This window comes from Dendrobates tinctorius, unplaced genomic scaffold (genome assembly GCF_039654945.1).
Source record: "Dendrobates tinctorius isolate UK_male_01 unplaced genomic scaffold, ASM3965494v1 ptg000054l, whole genome shotgun sequence".
In the NCBI taxonomy this organism is placed as follows: Eukaryota; Metazoa; Chordata; class Amphibia; order Anura; family Dendrobatidae; genus Dendrobates; species Dendrobates tinctorius.
Genome location: NW_027361722.1, coordinates 2491324 through 2509471, shown reverse-complemented (window position 1 = coordinate 2509471; position 18148 = coordinate 2491324). Strand labels below are relative to the sequence as shown.

At 46.3% G+C, this 18148-nt stretch overlaps 1 protein-coding gene across 3 annotated transcripts in view; it reads left to right on the top strand.

Moving 5' to 3' along the window:
* LOC141091442 (uncharacterized) overlaps positions 1-11888 on the top strand; it is a 185176-nt gene extending 173288 nt beyond the window's left edge. For 2 of the 3 annotated variants that reach the window (XM_073577009.1, XM_073577007.1), the window contains exon 7: positions 4221-11888. In XM_073577009.1, coding sequence (XP_073433110.1) covers positions 4221-4287 — 67 coding nt within the window. In that variant the 3' untranslated portion in view covers positions 4288-11888. The remainder of the gene's footprint in view (positions 1-4220) is intronic. The other variant, XM_073577010.1, reaches the window with a different exon arrangement.
* The last annotated feature ends 6260 nt before the right edge of the window (positions 11889-18148 follow it).

The following is an 18148-nucleotide window of genomic DNA, read 5'->3' as shown; positions in this document are numbered from 1 at the left end:
GCCCCTCTCCTATATAGTCGACAAGCTCATTACCTGAGAGAGATTCTCCTCATAACTGAAGGTCACATTGACTGAAACGTCTTTTTCGTGTACTACAATAAACCGCTTTGCAAATACCTTTAAGTTGAGTGCTAGGTTTATATTTGTTGCTTTAACGGTTTGGGAACCTAACCTTAGCACCATCTTGAGTTGTGCTCACGGTGTTCTTTTTATAAGTATTCCAGATGAGGTCTGACCAAAGAGGAGTAGAGGGCAATAATGACTTCACGTGATCTAGACTGTATGCTTCTGTTAATACATCCTAGAATTGCATTTGCCTTTTTTGCTGCTGCATCACACTGTTGACTCATATTCAGTCTGTGATCTATTAGTATGCCCAAGTCTTTTTCACATGTGCTGTTGCTTAGCCCTATTCCTCCCATTCTGTATATGCTTTTTTCATTTTTATTGCCCAGATGTAGTACTTTGCATTTTTCCCTGTTAAAAACCATTCTGTTAGTTGCTGCCCACTTCTCCAGTTTATTTATATCTTTTTGAATCCTCTCTCTCTCTTCTCTAGTATTAGCTATCCCTCCTAGCTTTGTGTCATCAGCAAATGTAATCAGTTTACCCTCAATTCCTTCATCTAAATCGTTGGTAAAGATGTTGAACAATACAGGGCCCAGGACAGAGCCCTGTGGTACCCCACTTGAGACATTCTTCCAACTGGATGTGCAGCCATTTACGACCACTCTTTGGGTCCGATCACTAAGCCAGTTATGAATCCACCTAACAGTTGCCTTGTCCATTCCATACTTAGTCATTTTTTCAATAAGGATTGTATGAGATACTTTGTCAAATGCTTTGCTGAAGTCAAGATATACTATATCTACATCATTTCCCTGATCCACCCAGTCAGTGATTCTGTCATAGAAGAAATTAGGTTAGTCTGACATGACTTATTAGTTACAAACCCATGCTGACTCTGTTTAATCACTTTGTTCTTATCCAGGTACTGACATACATGTTGTTTATGTGAGGTAGCGCTGTTATTCAGATAGGGGATCCTCGCTAGACAGAGAATAAAACACATCCAGCACCGGGTTTTCCACAAAACCATAACTCCATACGGTTTATTCAGCAGCATAAACCAAAGCAAGCAACATAAACAACAGCTTAGCGTCCATGACAGAGTTCAGCTCTGTAATCCCTGTGGTCACACAGGTTACACAATGTCCAGCATACACAGGCTGTTCAGCCTCAGTGTTATCTCACCCATGTCATGGTTCCTTCACCATCATGCGGCAGACGTCCATTCCCTCCAGGGAATTCTCAGGCACGTGCAGCCATTAACACAGCGTTCCCTTGCTGTCAGAAGGCAGCCCCATCTCACTCAGACGGGACCTTCCACACTGGACCAACCAGGTCCCAGCATTCACCTCATGTGACCTACCCTGGCCACATTATATGGTCCATAGCCACGCCCACCGGGTCACATGACTATGACCTCATCACAGGTCCTTCACACACACATATACACTTTACAATAGCGTTATTAAACACACCCCCTGGGTGGGTTTGTAGGTAACTAGTCCCTGACACATTGAACCAGCACCTCAGCAGTATCACTGCTGATTAACACACACATAAATCTCCATCTCAAGGCCACCCACCTTGAGATACATAACGGTCATTCAGTATCTTGCCATTCATCCACTCTCCTGGGACATCCAAATAGCGCCCCCTAGTGGAAACAGTGGTCACTACACCACATTTAATAATTTGTTCAAAGATCTTTCCTGGTATAGAAGTCAGACTCACTGGCCTATAGTTTTACTATTATCAATAGTAAAAAGTTGGTCACACTTGTCAAGCACTATGCTTGTGACCAACCTGTCAATCACTTTTCCAGGCGATGCTTGAAATCGCTTGGAAAGCGCAAGCATTCTGCAAGCTAAAAACGCTTCTGTTTTGCGGGAAAACACATGCAAATTCCGCATGCGTTTTACCCGCGGCAGGAGTTGCGGAAATGCTGTGGACATTTCCGCAGCATTTCCGAACTTGTGCATATAGCCTAACAGTTGTATTGCCTCCTTATTTGGCCTCTGTACCGTGTCAACCACAATTTGTTCCTAAATTGTAATCCTAGCCTGCACCTTAACGCTGTATTCTATATTCCTTTGATATATGGGCATCTCTGTATGTTTATATGTTCTGTGTACATTTTTTTAATATGTTATATATTTTGTAAACTATTCACTTCTGTACAGCACACACACCCTTGTACAGCACTTTCACCATGTTACTTCTTGTCACTAATTTTGTGTATATCTATCTTTTGCAGTGAGGTTTGATAAAGACCCATAACAGGGTCGAAAAGTTACCTTGATACTTTATTACTTCTGTGGAGACCTCAATAAATTCATCTATGTTATGCATTTGATAAATCATATTTTGAGTGTTTCTTCATTTATATGACTCTAAATGGACTAGCTCCAGCTTCAGCCTGCACCTGCCCTACACTTAACAGAGTGCACGCCATTTATCTATAAATATACTCAAGTATAAGCTCACCTGAGTATAAGCCGAGGCACCTACTTTTGCCACGAAAAACTAGGTCAGCTTATTGACTCGAGTTTAGGCCAGGTATGCATTGTCCCCTCATCCCTATGTGGACCTGTGCAAGAGCCACGACAGGCAGCAAAGAAGAAGACGTCACAGTTAGAAGATGGGAGGCGCCGGACCGCAACACCCATTGGACCAAAACCGGCCCGCCCCTGGGTGAGTATAATCTAAGTCCTTTTTCTTATCTTTCAGGTTACATCAGGGGCTTATCTACAGCATTACAGAATGCATTACAGAATGCTGTGGATAAGCCCCTGATGTCGGTGCTGGCAGCTGATAGACGAAAAATAGGTGACAGATTCCCTTTAAATTAGATATATCGTAAAGATGTTCCGCAATGCGTGTTTCTAATTTCCAGGATGTGCAACCTACATATGCTTTGTTGCAAGCCTTCAGCTCGTCTGCATTGTTGGGTCTGGTGTCTCATCTTCCTCTTGACAATACTCCATAGATTCTCTATGGGGTCAAGGTCAGCAGAGTTTGCAGCCAATCAAGCCCAGTGATACTGTTGTGTGTACACCAGGTATTGGTACTTTTGGCCGTGTGGACAGGGGCCAAGTCCTGCTGGAGAATGATATTTCCATCTCCATAAAGCTTGTCGGTAGAGGGAAGCATGAAGAGCTCTAACATGTCCTGGTAGTCGGCTGCGCTGACTTTGGTCTTGATAAAACACAGTGGACCTACACCAGCAGATGACATGGCTCCCCAAACCATCACTGATGGTGGAGACTTCACACTAGACCTCCAGCAGCTTGGATTATGGCCTCTCCACTCTTCCTCCAGACTCTGGGACCACTGACAACAGTCCGGTTCTTTTCCTCCTTGGCCCAGGTAAGACTCTTCTGGCGTTGTCTATTGGCCATGAGTGGCTGACACAAGGAATGTGACACTTGTAGCCCATGTCCTGGATACGTCTGTGTGTGGTGTGAAGCAATGACTCCAGCAGCAGTCCACTCCTTGTGAATCCCCCCCCCCCCCACATTTTTGAATGTCCTTTTCTTAACAATCCTTTCCAGGCTGCGGTTATCCCGGTTGCTTGTGCACCTTTTTCTACCACACTTTTTCCTTCCACTCCATTGTCCATTAATATTCTTGGAAACAGCACTGTGTGAACATCCGGGTTCTTTAACAATGACCTTTTGTGGCTTCCCCTCCTTGTGGAGTGTGTCAGTGACGGCCTTCTGGACATCTGTCAGATCAGCAGTCTTCCCCATGATTGTGGAGCTACTGAAACAGACTAAGGGACCTTTATAAACACTTAGGAGCCTTTACAGGTGTTTACTGTTAATTATTCTAATTTCCCGAGATAATGACTTTTGGGTTTTCATTGGCTGTAAGCCATAATCATCAACATTAACAGAAATAAACACGTGAAATAGATCACTCTGTGTGTAATGACTCTATAGAATATAGGAGAGTCACTTTTCGTATTGAAGAACTGAAATAAATTAATTGTTGGATGATATTCTAATTTAGTGAGAAGCACTTGTATGTCCTCTACCCCATGCTTACTAGGCTCTTACTACCTCTCAGACATTAACTCTTCCTTCCCTGGACCTTCATGCTCATGGAGCTTAATCACATTCAGCCCTCTATAACTTATCATTTCCTTACAGATCATCTGGAACAGAAGAAGACCCCGAATATGAGCAAACTCCACAACGGGATAAAGAGGACGACTAGGGATGAGCGAGTAGTGAAATACTCGGACTCGCTGTACTCGTTACGAGTAGCTCTTAATACTCAGGTACTCGTAACGAGTAGCTAGTCCAATATAAGTCTATGGGAAATGCGAGTAATGGGCTCTGTGTGTGTGTGTGTGTGTGTGTGTGCGGGGCTGTGCTGGCCTGTGCGGGACTTTATCCAGGCTGTGCGGGGACTGTGCCGGGCTGTGCAGGGACTGTGCTGGGCTGTGCGGGGACTGTGCTGGGCTGTGCGGGGACGGTGCTGGACTGTGCAGGGCTGTGCGGGGACTGTGCCGGGCTGTGCGGGGACTGTGCTGGGCTGAGCAGCGACTGTGAGGGCTGTGCCGAATATTGCGAGGCGAGTAGTGAAATTTACTCGCCAGGATTCGAGTACCGTGAGTACTGAATCCTAACGAGTATACTCGCTCATCCCTAAGGACGACATCTATGTAACAGAGCAGCAGTGACCAGAGCCGTACTGTTGTGAACTCATTTTCTGGTCTGCCTCTGGTTTCTGGCGAGGGAGCTGGTTGTGCTGACAGAGGAGTTGTGAGTTCTCTTTCCGGGCTCCCTCTGGTGGTGGCAGGAGGTAATGATGCTGATCTAATTAATAGAGACCTGCCACCTGATAATGAGGATGAGGATTGGACATCTGGAGTCTCAGACTGGATTTAAGACAGCCGACTCCCTATTGCCATGCTGGTGATTTTTTCCTGCCTCGTGAGGTCTTAGTTTCCAGCTCAGTTCCTGCCTTCTCAAGCTAAGTTGTTCTCTGCTTATGTTCTCATTTGATTTGGTTTGGTCTATTCAGTTTTTTGTGTGGTCAGCCAGCCCCGGCTGGGGCTGTGCTGAATTTCCATTCTTATGTCATTGTATGTGCTAGTTTGCTTTTTGTCCCTTATTAGATTGGCCTCTTTTTGCTCTGTTCTCAGAATATGCCAGAGTGCTGATATAGTGGGAGAAGTCTAGTGACTTCAGGGTATTTTTTGCTATCAGAAGTGTTGGACATTTTTGCAGGGTTTTTTGGTGTGATTGCAGACAGTATCTTTCCTTTCCTGTCCTTTCTAGTTAGTTTGGGCTCCATCGTTTGCTCAGCCTATTTTCCTACCTGTGTTTGTGCTTTCATCTTGTCTCATCGTCAATACATGTGTGGGGGCTGTCTATTCCTTTGGGGTCTGCTCTGGGGCAGTTTTAGATTTCCCCTTTTCTTGCTTTAGGCTTATTTAGTCCTCCGGCTGTGACGAGGCGTCTAGAATAATCGTAGGTACGCTCCACGGCTGCTGTTAGTTGTGTGGTTAGGATCAGGGGTCTGCAATCTGCGTAGTTACCAACCTCTCTGGTTTTCTATGACTTAGCTTGGTCTTGTTTTCCTCCTCGGTGACCCATCCATAACACCGTACATTATAAGGACACAAATTAATGGAAGAAAGTCCATAGTGGATCCATTATAACAACTGGGAAAACACGTACAGGGCCAGCCTTAGGCTAAATGGTGCCCGGTGCAAAAATGCTCTTTGGTGCCCCGCCTCATCGTTGGGTTACTTAGAATACATGCGCTGCATGTTTGTATATGACAGGAACCCTATACAGTGTATGGAGCGGTGATCTGCTTCACTGCTGGCCACAGAGACCTGCGTCCAGCTGAACATGGGGTGTCAGACCTACACTATACTGTACATACCTGATACTATGTTCAGTTGGAGTGATAGCGTTTATTGTAACTCAGGAAGCATTACAAGCGTTGTACCAAGTTTACCCATCCACAGAATGGGGGATAACTTTCCGAATGATGGGGACAACCACTGAGAACCTCATCAATCTTTTGAAGAGGGTTTTGCAGGGCCCTGTCAGAAGGGAGCAAAGGTTTAGCATGTAAACCTCCACTCCATATATTCTTAATGGAAGTGCTAGAAAGAGGCGAGCACAGCCCTCGCTTACCTCCTGCACTCCTATTGGAAATGGATGGCGTGCAGGTGCTTATGTTCAACCTCGGCTCCATGCACACGAGTCTCTTCAGATCCCCATTTTCAGGATCAGTGGGAGCTCCAGTGGTAGGACATCCAACAATCAGCAACTTATTCCCTATCCTGTGATAAGGGATGTTGTTTAGGCTTGATAAAACCCCTTTAATTCCCCCATAGACAGCTGACAAATAAGACATTAGTGCTTGGCCAAACAATGTTCTCTAAGACAGCTGCTGCCAGACTCCTCTGTCCCCTCCAGATTCTTCTGGCAGTGACATATCACCCAGAGAAATACAGGATCAGCTGTTGAAAATCTCACTTTCTGGATCCTTCTATGGGAGGCTCCAATGCACATGTGACTGTTGGCCGATCTAATGTGTAAGAAAACTGTTACAGATTTAAGAAATGAAGACAGAAACAAAATTTATATATACAGTATATAAAAAAACTTCCTTCTCACCCCTTAATGGGGGTGGTCTTTGTTGTCCTTTCTCATTCTCGGTTCCTCTACCAGAGGCCTGGGAGTGTGAGGGTTCTGCGCAGGATCTTAGTTGATCCCAGCATTGCGCTATTCTGCACAGAGAGCTCAGATGTTTCTCCTGGGATCTGTTGTAGCCATTTTCTCATCATAGGGGTCACTTCTCCAAGTGCTCCTGTCAGCACTGGGATCACTGTGGCCTTCACCTTCCTCATCTTCTCCAGTTCTCCTTTGAGGCCCTGGTATTTCTCCAGCTTCTCATACTCCTTCTTTCTGATGTTGCTGCCACATCTATTATGATTGCTGTCTTCTGGTCCTTGTCTACTATCACAGTGTCTGGTTAGTTAGCCAACACCTGCTTATCTGTCTGGATCTTGAATTCCCTCAGGATTTTAGCCCTTTCATTCTCCATCACTTTCTCTGGGGTCTCCCACCTGGTCTTAAGGGGGCTTAGCCCACATGCTGCGCAGATGTTCCTGTATACAATTCCCGCTACTTGGTGCTGGCGTTCAGTATACGCTGTTCTTGCATTTTGCATCCTGCCACTATGTGTTGGATGGTTTCTGAGGTTTTTTGCATAGTCTGCACCTTGAGTCTTGTCTTGTGTGGTAGATTCCTGCTTCTATGGATTTGGTACTTAGTTCTTGCTCTTGTGCTGTTATGATTGGTGCCTCTGTGCTGTCTTGGAGTCCAGCTTTCTCCAGCCATTGGTAGGATCTCTCCATGTCAGCCACCTCCATTATCTGTTGATGGTACATCCCATGCAGCGGCTTGTCTTGCCATGGCACTTCATGTTCCTGCTCTTCCTTCCAGATCTGTTGTTGTTGCTGCCTTAGGCTTTCTCTCAGCATCTCATATTTTGGTGCCATTTTTCTGATGTATTTCTGGATACTCCTTGTTTCATCCATGATGGTGGCTTGGATGCTTATCTAGCCTCGACCACCCTCCTATCTGTTGGTATACAATCTTTGGGTGCTGGACTGAGGATGGAGACAGCCATGCTTTGTGAGGAGCTCTCGTATCTTCACATCTGCAGCTTCCATCTCTTCTTTTGGCCAGCACACTATGCCAGCAGGGTATCTGATAACTGGCAGGGCATATGTATTGATGGCGAGGATTTTATTCTTCCCATTGAGCTGGCTCTTCAGGACCTGTCTCACCCTTTGATGGTATTTGGATGTTGCTGCTTTCCTCGCCTCCTCATCATGGTTATCGTATCCCTGTGGGATGCTGAAGTACGTGTAGCATGTCTGTACATCTGCTATGTGCCCTGCTGGTAATTCCACTGCATCAGTCTTGATTACCTTTCCTCTCTATTACCAACCGGCCACACTTCTCCAGTCCGGAGGACATCCCGATGTCTTCACTGTAGATCCTTGTCAGGTGGCTCAGTGAATCGATGTGTCGTTCATTTCTCGCATACAGCTTGATGTCATCCATGTAGAGGAGATGGCTGATGGTACTTCCACTCTTGAACTTGTATCCATAGCCAGACTCTGTAATTATCTGACTGAGGGGGTTCAAGCCTATGCAGAACAGCAATGGTGACAGTGCATCACCTTGGTATATGCAGCATTTGATGGTCACTTGTGCTAGTTGTCTTGAGTTGACTTCCAATGTTGTTCTCCATTGCCCCATTGAGATTCTGAGGAAGGTTCTTAATTTCCGTTTGACATTGTAGAGAGAGAAGCTTTCACAGATCCATGTGTGTGGCATTGAGTCATAGGCTTTCCTGTAGTCAATCCAGGCTGTGCTGAGATTGGTCTGTCTGGATCTTGAGTCTTGAGTGACTGCTCTATCTACTAGGATCTGGTGCTTGAGCCTCTGGTGTCGGTCCCGATGCCTTTCTGAGCTGGATTCATGTACTGATTCACATGGTTCTGTAGCTTGGTGCTATGTTGCCCGACATATATACAAAGTTCAGATTTTTTTGTAACCATTAAAATAAAAAAACCCTTATGTTTTGTATCACCATAATTGTACTGTCCTGAAGAATCATGTTGTCAGGTCATTTTCACCACATAATGAACGGATCAGCCCCGATACCTATTAGACAATCCTGCCAATAATTCCGGCTTTGGCTGACTTTAGTCTAATGTGTTTGGAGGATTTTAGTATGAAACATACAGCCCCTTCACCATCAGGTGTGCAGACAGGGGGTTGGACCAGATGGCCCAGGATGGCCCAGGAGGTCCCTTCCAACTCTACGATTCTATGATTCTATGATTCTATGATTCTATGACATATACACTGGGTCTAGCAACCTCATGAAGACCTTACCACGGCAGCATTGCTCTGGGCACTGACAGCGCTGGTGAGAGACCTCTGTAGGAAAAACAGGTGACTGAAATAAGAGTGTCCTGTCTGTCAGACACAGGAGTCGGCGGAGAACTGGGAGGGAGGAAAGGAGAACTGCAGGTGACTGACATAAGAGTGGTCTGTTAATCAGACACAGGAGATGGGTGTCACGCCGTTCTGTCTGTACCTGGTTGTCGGCGTGACAATGCATGTCTTTGCTTTAACCCTTTGCTCCTTCCCCCTAATTGAGCTGGGATACTACTGGTTGTTACCTGTATGGAGCCTGCTCAGTTCCCTGCTCTGCTACGTAGCTGTACATGTGTTGTAATGTCTTTGCTCTGCTGCTTGACCATCCTCATGTGCGGTCCCTGGTTGCTGCTGTGGAAGCTATCCGCAGGTTGCGAGGTCATTTGCAGCTGGTGCATGACTTTCCACGTGTGTCTAGGCTTGCAGACGCTGCCAGGTGCTCTAAGCCTCAGTTCCTGCACTGACTGTGTGTAATGTAAAATGTCTGTAAGGTATGACTTCTAGAATCTTCCTGTAATGTAAAATGTACTGTAAGGCATGATTCTGTTGGAACCTTCCAGAGTCCTCCATTCTAGGAGAAAATCTTGTCACATAGCTTGAAGCATCCCCCCTCCTTAACAGCTCTGTGTCCACATTGGTAATAGGACACTTCCTGCTACAAGCATTTGGCCCCTCTCCACAGAAAAGAATGTTAATTAGTTAAGGGAAAGGATTCCTTTGTTCTGGCCACGAGGCTGGATGCAAGTATATGAGAGGTATTAAAACAAGTCATATTGCAAAAACCATACATCACAGAGATATAATAATCACATTTCCGCGAATGGCACAAAACCAGCTTGTCTAACCTTTAATTTTCACGGCTCTGATCCCTCCAGAAACTGAGATATGGATTGCTCCCAAATGGAGTGTCTTAATTATGGCATGTGTGATGTTGTTTTATTGTATTCAATAAACTACAACCAATGAGGCCCTCAGTGTGTTGATACGAACTTCCCTCGTTAAGATATGGTTATCATAAGTTTTTTTAGTTAATTGGCAACTTGGAGAAAGGGGGGCTGAACTTCTGCAGACTGCCCTTTTCGTGATGTAGCCGACCCTGGGCTATAAGGTACCCCTCCCTTACAGTGCTTCAGTTGAAGCTGGAGTTTGATGCTGACAAGACGTGCAGATATCTTGGGATGTCTGGCTAAGCGGCCCATCCCCCAGCCACATGGTCTGCCTAATACCAACTAAGCACATGTAAGTGTTACTCTTCGTTTTAATCCTTGTTGTTTTAATATTCGCATTGTACATATTTAATGTCTCAATTTTATAACAACTTTTATCTGTGTAATCACTGCCCACATTTTGGGAATAAATGATAAAATCTATTAGTTTGTCTCCATGCTCTAAGAAACGAACTATGCACCTTTTTTTAGATAATTACGCTACTGTTTGGGTTGGCTTCGAACCCCTCCATTAAATCTATAACTTAAGTGGAGAAACCAGGAGCTGGTGGCAGCATGGTGTGTGCGGTTGAGTAGGCTGGTTGGCAGTATGGAAGGGTCTTATATTGCTGAATAAGGGGGGCAGCGGCCACAGCATTGATAATTCCCTTACTGCAGTAGTCTAAATGCCTGTGTACAACAACCAGCCCATCCGGCGACTAATTATCCTAGGTGCAGTTCCCTGACTGACCTGAGGGTAAGGGGGGCACCAGAGAGCTGCGAGTTCCAAAGTGGAACTGAGAAAGTGGGATATACATAAATCCCCGCAGTTCTTGGAAGGTTGTTAGCAGTGGTGGGGCATCCAAAATAACCTCCCTGCGGTAAATTGTTAGAGCAAGATTAGCTTGCTTTATATTTTTGTCACATGGTACCAGTGGCGGGATAACTAACATAAGCCCCCACTGTGCCTGTGATAGCCGAGTGCCGGCAGTGCGTCGCACCCCTACGTCCACTGACATACTAGTGTCAGTGGGGGGATCGTGACATATTGATGGCACAGGGCGTGCTTTGCGCCGTTGTTCGTCACACTGTGCTGCAATGGTTTCTGTGTGTGCTTAGGGTGTGCGCAGCCACACCTCCCCTGCTTTTATCAGGGTTAGTGTGTGTACTTGAAATGCTGTCCCCAGCCAATTGCTGAGGGGCAGCTCCTATATAAACTTCCCCTTCGCTGCTGGGTGGGGCCAGAGCTACTCACAAAGCTCCTGAACTTTGCTATGTGTGTTTTGTGTCTGTGTCCCTGGACCTCTCCTGTCTCTGTTTTGGTATCAAAGTCCCTGACTTGATTCCTGCTTTGTCTTGTTCCTGCGCCCTGCCCTGGAGGCAGTATATCCAGGCCTGAATCCTTGATCCTGTACCTGTCCTGTACCTGACCCTGTCTGAACTGTGTCTGCTGTTATGTTTCTGGAATCCCTCTGTATTTGGAGCCTCGTACCCAGTGACTCTGAGTCCTTTGTAACCGGTGTTTCTGCTGAGCATCTACTACCCTGTGCTCTGATTGCCATGTGGTGCTAGCTCCATGCAGGCCCAGCAATCCTGCGGTTCTAGCACCATCACGCTTGAGTTCCTTCCTAGGTCCGATGCCCGGAGCCTGATGACTGCAGTGGTGTCCTGATGTCCAGCCTGTGTCCTGACCCTGATGTCTAGCCTGTGTCCTGACGTCCTGATGTACCCTTATGTCCTGCCTGTGTCCCGATGTCTCGCCTATGTGTGCCTCGGTGATCTGTTAGTGCCTTGGGGTCCACTGGGTGGTACCCTTCTGGGAGGTGTGGAATCGGGAGCCTGGCATAGCCCTTTTTCGTCTATGTACTGTGTGACTTTAAGTAAACTTTATGTTCTTTATACAGTACCTGAAGTTGTGCAGTGTTATCTAGTCCTACTTGTCTTCTTTGTCCACATTCTCAGCTGCCACAGAATCTCGGTCGCTGCCCTTCTCTAGTTTGGGTAGGATTGTGCCCCCCTCTGTGGTATAGAGGGTCCACATTGCATCCCTGGGGGACGCCCGCCCCTCACCGTCGGCGTGGAGGCGCCTGCTGGGCCGCGGACACAGTCCGTGACAATGGGCAGAGAACAGGGAGGGAAGGCAGGAGAACTGCAGGGCAGGTGACTGACATAAAAGTGACCTGGCAGTCAGACACAGGAGATGGACGGACAACAGGGAGGGAGGGCAGGAGAATTGCAGGAGACTGACTGGTGACCGGTCAGTCAGACACAGGAGGCGGATGGAGAACAGGGAGGATCAGAGAACTGCAGGTAACTGAATAAGAGTGACCTGTCAATCAGTCACAGGAGCGAGTGGACAACGGAGGGAGAGAAGGAGAACTGCAGGTGACTGAATTAGAGTGACCGGTCAATCAGACACAGGAGGCGGGAGGACAACAGGGAGGAGGGCAGGAGAACTGCAGGTGACTGACATAAGAGTGACCTGTCAATCAGGCACAGGAGGCAAGTGGAGAACAGGGAGGAAGTGCAAGAGAACTGCAGGTTTAACGTCCGACCCCAAAGCACTTGCTGCTCATTTGCATATGATTTCAATGCTGGATTTCTCAAACTGCAAACCAGATTTCTACAACCAAGCAAAGGATTTAATCAGCATTAAAGCTCCCGTACATGCATGTCATTAGTTTGCAGTATAAATCTCATTACAGGTTTCTTTTAACCTCTTCCCAACATGGCAAATTTTCATTTTTTTCCTACCCCTGCCTCCAACCAGGGCCGGCTTCAGGTTTTCTTGGGCCCCCTGCGATAGATTCTCAGTGGGCCCCTTTAGCACATACCACGATTCTTGATGCACAGATAAAAAATATTGGTATAATACAATGTCAAAAATTTCACTTCTTACATTATATAAGTGACATCAATAGCTCAGAAACCGGACAGTATAGTTCTCCATACAGTATAATGAGCACCACATAGCCCTCCATACAGTATTATGGGCGCCACATAGCCCTCCATACAGTATAATGGGCACCACATAGTCCTCCATACAGTATTATTGGTACCACATAGTCCTTCATTCAGTATTATGGGCACCACATGGTGCTGCATACAGTATAATGGGCACCAAATAGTGCTGCATACAGTATTATGGGCACCACATAGTCCTCCATACAGTATTATGGGTAGAGATGAGCGAATATGTCAATTTTCGGATTTACTATTACCGAATTTGCAATATTCAACCAATTAATTCGTTGAATATTCGCCGAAAATAACTGAATTTCATTCATATCAATGGGAGGCAAAAACAAATGCATGCATAACACCTTATAACGGCCCCAAATGCTGCCAAAACGCATCAAATGAGGGACAGAAAGCTGGAAAGTGGCCTCAATTCACCCACAGTACAGATTTTTTTGCATGGCACTGCAGCAATCAGCCAGGCATGAGGTATCGGAGTCTTACACTACACCCAATCTAACAGATTGGCACCCAACCAGGAGTGTTCACATTTTAAAAAATGAGGGCCTTACACCACCAAATTGGAATAACCGTCACAAGAATAGAAATAGTATAACTGGGACTGACACGTCTTCCACTACAGCTAACCCAGCAGATGTAGACCAACCATTACTGTTCACATTTCCACAAATTTGTGTTAACATCAGCAGCAGCAGCAGCAGGCACAGAAGCCACACTAAAGATATCACAGTGTGCAGTTACGTGACATTAATGCATCACAATAAAAAATGCAATATTTCCTAGTCTGTACAGTCTGTGATTGGGGTGCAAAACTCCTTGGAGATCCATAACTTGTTCATCTTGATGAAAATTAGGTGGTCTACACTTTAAGGGGACAGCTGGCAGCGCTTATCCATCAGGACACCACCAGCAGCGCTGAAGACACATTCTGAGAGAACGTTGGCTGCCGGGCACGATAAAACCTCCAAGGCATGTGAGGTGAGCTCAGGCCACTCATCCATTTTGGAAGACCAAAATGTGAAAGGATCCAAACCCTCGCCTGATGGTATTGATATTCAGTTCTAGATACTCCTGCAACATCCTCTCCATTTGTTCACCACGTGTAAGACTTGGACTCTGTTGGGCTAGTGCACGAGTTGGTCTAAAAAAGTGTCAATGGACTCACAGAAATTGCTTCTTCCACGGTTCCACCACTGCTGTTGCTGCTAATGTTTTGGCATTGACGAGTTGACGTGCCGAAGGTTGGAAATCTAGAGCTGCTGTCTTGAGGAAAAGCTTTCTTAAGGTTGTGTAAAAGCATGTTACGATACTCCAGCATTCACGGGTCCCTTTCTAGGGTGGGAATCATCTGGCAAAATTTGGTTTTATAACATGGATCTAACAAAGTGGAAACCCAGTAGTCAGCATTATTCCTAATCAAAACTATAGGGGGATCATGTTGCAGATAGTGCAGCAAGAAGGCACTCATATGTCGGGCTGTACCATGAGGTCCAAGCCTATGCGGTGTTGATGGCTGGGTAACACTGATGCTTGTTTCCTCCGTCCCCTACCGCCACCACAAACAGCAAAAAGGGCAGGATTATTCTCTTCATCTGACAGTTGCTCACCCATCACCTTTTCCTCATTTGTTCCTCGGATCTTGCACCTTCGATAACAGTTTGTCTATTATCACCAGCCCCCCTTGACAGCAGTACCCCACCCTCCCTTGGCACCCACCTGTGTGACGACAGTCAGGAACTTAGAGTCAATGTTATCCCTTCCGCATCCTCCTCTGCTTCCTCCTCTTCTTCTGAGACCACCATCTCCTCCCGCAGGCTATTCAAAGTCTGCTCCAGCATATACATGATCGGAATAGTGATGCTGATGATGGCATCATCAGCGATAACCATCTAAGTAGCCATTTTGAAACTGTGCATAAGGGTACTGAAGTCCTTAATTGGTGCCCACGCTGTAAACGTGTTATGCGCCACATCCATACTGCTTTGGCCCTGGCTATACGACATGACATACTGCGTCAGGGCTCGTTGCTGCTGCCACAGTTGTTGCAACATGTGCAGAGTGAAATTCCACCGTGTTGGCACATCGCATATCAACCTGTTAACTGGCATAGACAAAGACCTCTATATCGATGCAAGTCGATGACCTGAGGGGTGCGAACGGCGGAAATGAGCACACAACTTACGTGCTTTCTGGAGCAGCTCTCCCAGGTCAGGATAGTGGCAGAGAAAACGCTGTACCACCAGGTTGATGATGTGGGCCATGAAAGGCACATGTGTGAGCTTGCCTCGCTGTAGGACCGCCACCAGGTTTGCACCGATACCGTGCACAACTCTTCAGCTGTATGACTGCAATCTACAAGGCATATCAATTTTAAAACTGCCTGATTGTGGTGAGCCCTGTCTGCGCAGTACGGAGGTGCTGGGGATTTGCTCTGCACTGTTAAAATTTTTGTCTTGTTAAGACAGAGGTTGAGGGTGCAGGTGGAGGCCCTAGAGAAGATACAGGAGGAGGCAGAAGCAGTGGAGGAAGTGTTAAATGTAGAGGTTTGTCCTGCAAGCCTTGGGGATTCCAAGACTTGTGGAGCAGTGCCTGTCCCCACAGTCACTAGAGTCACCCAGTGCCCAGTCAGCGAGATGTAACGCCCTTGGCCATGCTTACTCGTCCAAGTGTCTGTGTTGAAATGTACCCTGGCAGATAAATTTAGTCAAGGAATGGGTGATGTTGTCTGCGATATTCTAGTGTAGCGCATGCACAGTTTTCTTAGAAGAGTAATGGCGACTGGGTAATTGGTACTGGGGGACTGCGACGTCCATCAGCTTTCGGAAACCATCTGTATCTACCAGGTGGAAAGGAAGCATTTCCGTGGCCAACATATTGGAGATAGTGGAGTTCAATCTCTTAGCTTTGTCATGCGCAGGAGGAAACCATCTTTTACGTGACCACAACTGCGGGACAGTGGGCTTGCTGCAGTGCTGAGAGCGAGCGGAGTATGTTGAACCGGACAAACCGATTGCCGTGAGAGGCGCAGGCGGAGATGCTTCGGTGGATTGAGAAAGTTATCGTGTGTTCATTTTCTAAGACAGGTCAAAAACAACAGGCAGGTCCGCTTCCGTTACAGCTGACGGCAGGCTCTCAGTCAGTGTGACTGGTGCAGGTAAAAAACTCGAGGTTCTGCGGTAGGAGACCTGCGTCACAATACTTGGCACGGTAACAGAGGAGGAGGAAGAAGCAGCAGATGCGATTGATTGGGCGGCTGATGGTTGTTGAGGTCCGCTGGTCCACATTTTTGCCCGGTGGGACTCCCACAGTAACGCATGTTGATTGCGCATGTGAAGGTTCATACATGTAGTAGTCAAATTATTGCACTTTTTACCTCGACTCAGTTTTTGGAAGATTACGTGAGTTGGCTCATCCTTTGCAGTGTCAAAAACGGTCCAGGCTAGGCAACTCTTGCCACCCCTGCGCGCTGCAGACCCACGGATGCTGCTGGTGACAGGGATGCATTGCTCATAGTGGCTGCATCACTACGTATCTGTGACGTACGGTGCAACATAACCTCCTTTTCTTCCTTCTCAGAAGACCTACTCAGCTGTGTGCCCTATGTTCATGCCAACTGGGATGTAACACTTCATCATCATCCTCTGTGTATCACTTTCCTCACCCTTGGAGTCACTCTCTCACTCTTTCTGCCCTGACAGCACAGTACAGTGTGAGCCTCAGATATCTGAGTTTCATCAGGATCACCCCCCCCCCGGGGGTTAACGTCTGATGACGAGGGTCAGGATGCTGTTCGGACCCTACTTCATCCTGCCTCGGATCCAAGCTGAAAAAAATTTGGGCATCGGTGCAGATTTCCTTCTCTTGACTCTGTGAAGCTTTTGAGTACACTTCTGATGACCGTGGCATAGAATGTACAGTCAATTGTACAGTTGGGTTTTAACCATTCAGGGATTTATCAGCATACAGTAATTCAAATAAGAATCAGAAGTATATGCCAGGGTTGATTAGAATAAATATTTTAATCATCTATTCCATAAAATTAAAAAAAAAAAAAAAAATTCTCTTTCCTTTTCATGTTTTTAATGTTTCAAATAGATTTTAATATTGGTTTAATTAAAGATTTAGATTTTTTTAATTGAGAGATTTTAGGATTGTGCATTTCAATAATGAATTTTTAGTCTTTCACATGCAATACAATGGAGTTTTTTCTCTTTCATATATTCAGTTACAACTTCACCTCTTTTGATTCATATATACAGTATATAGCAGTAATGAAGCAGCACCAATGATTAAACTGATATGGAAGAGGTAAATTAGATAAGCAGTCTGCCCAGTAGTTTGTCATCCGCTAATACAATCTAGCGGATCAGTGAAGCATTAGGGAGATGAACTCGGATATAAGCAGGTAGTGGCAGTGCAGGAGCTACATCTTGAGAAAGAGGGACGAGTCTCTCGAAACGCGTCGGGATTGGCCCTGCACATGTCCGTAAACATGGACAGGTGACGTCACTGCTAACTACGCCCCCACTCATCACGTTACCTACACGGCGGCGCCATTGGCCGAGGCTCGCCACCAGAACCCAGCACGAGCTGAGGGGATACTTCTGTGAACGGGAGGACACTCCCCATCTTTGTATCACTTCAAATACTGCATCTCTAGACTAGTTTCACATTTGCATCTTTGTGCGCAGGGCATTGTACGCATGCAAAAACGCACATGCGTTTTTGCATGCGTTTGCGTTTTTATGCGCATGCGTTCTCTAGATGTCACATTTCACAAGAGGAAAATCCTTGAAAAATCCTTGTAACAGACTCCACCAATGGGACATCAAACAATGTTTCTTTGTCTAGGGGGTGGTTTAAACCAGTGTCTAGACTTATTTACTCAAAAAACGCATGCGTACACAACTACAGATGAACGCATGTCCATGCGCACGCCTGCGTTCCCATAGACTGTAACGCGTTATTTTGTTGCATTCCGTGCGCAATGCGTTTTTTTGACGCCTTTTGGCGGACCCAAAAATGCAACATGTCGCGTCTGGCGCATCTAGACGCACACCTGGAAAAACCGCAAGCGCATGAAAACGCAGACGAACGCATGCAAACGCAAGACCATGCGTGCGCCATGTTAAACATAGGTACGCATGGCGCATGCACATGGATGCGCACAAAAACGCTAAAGTGAAA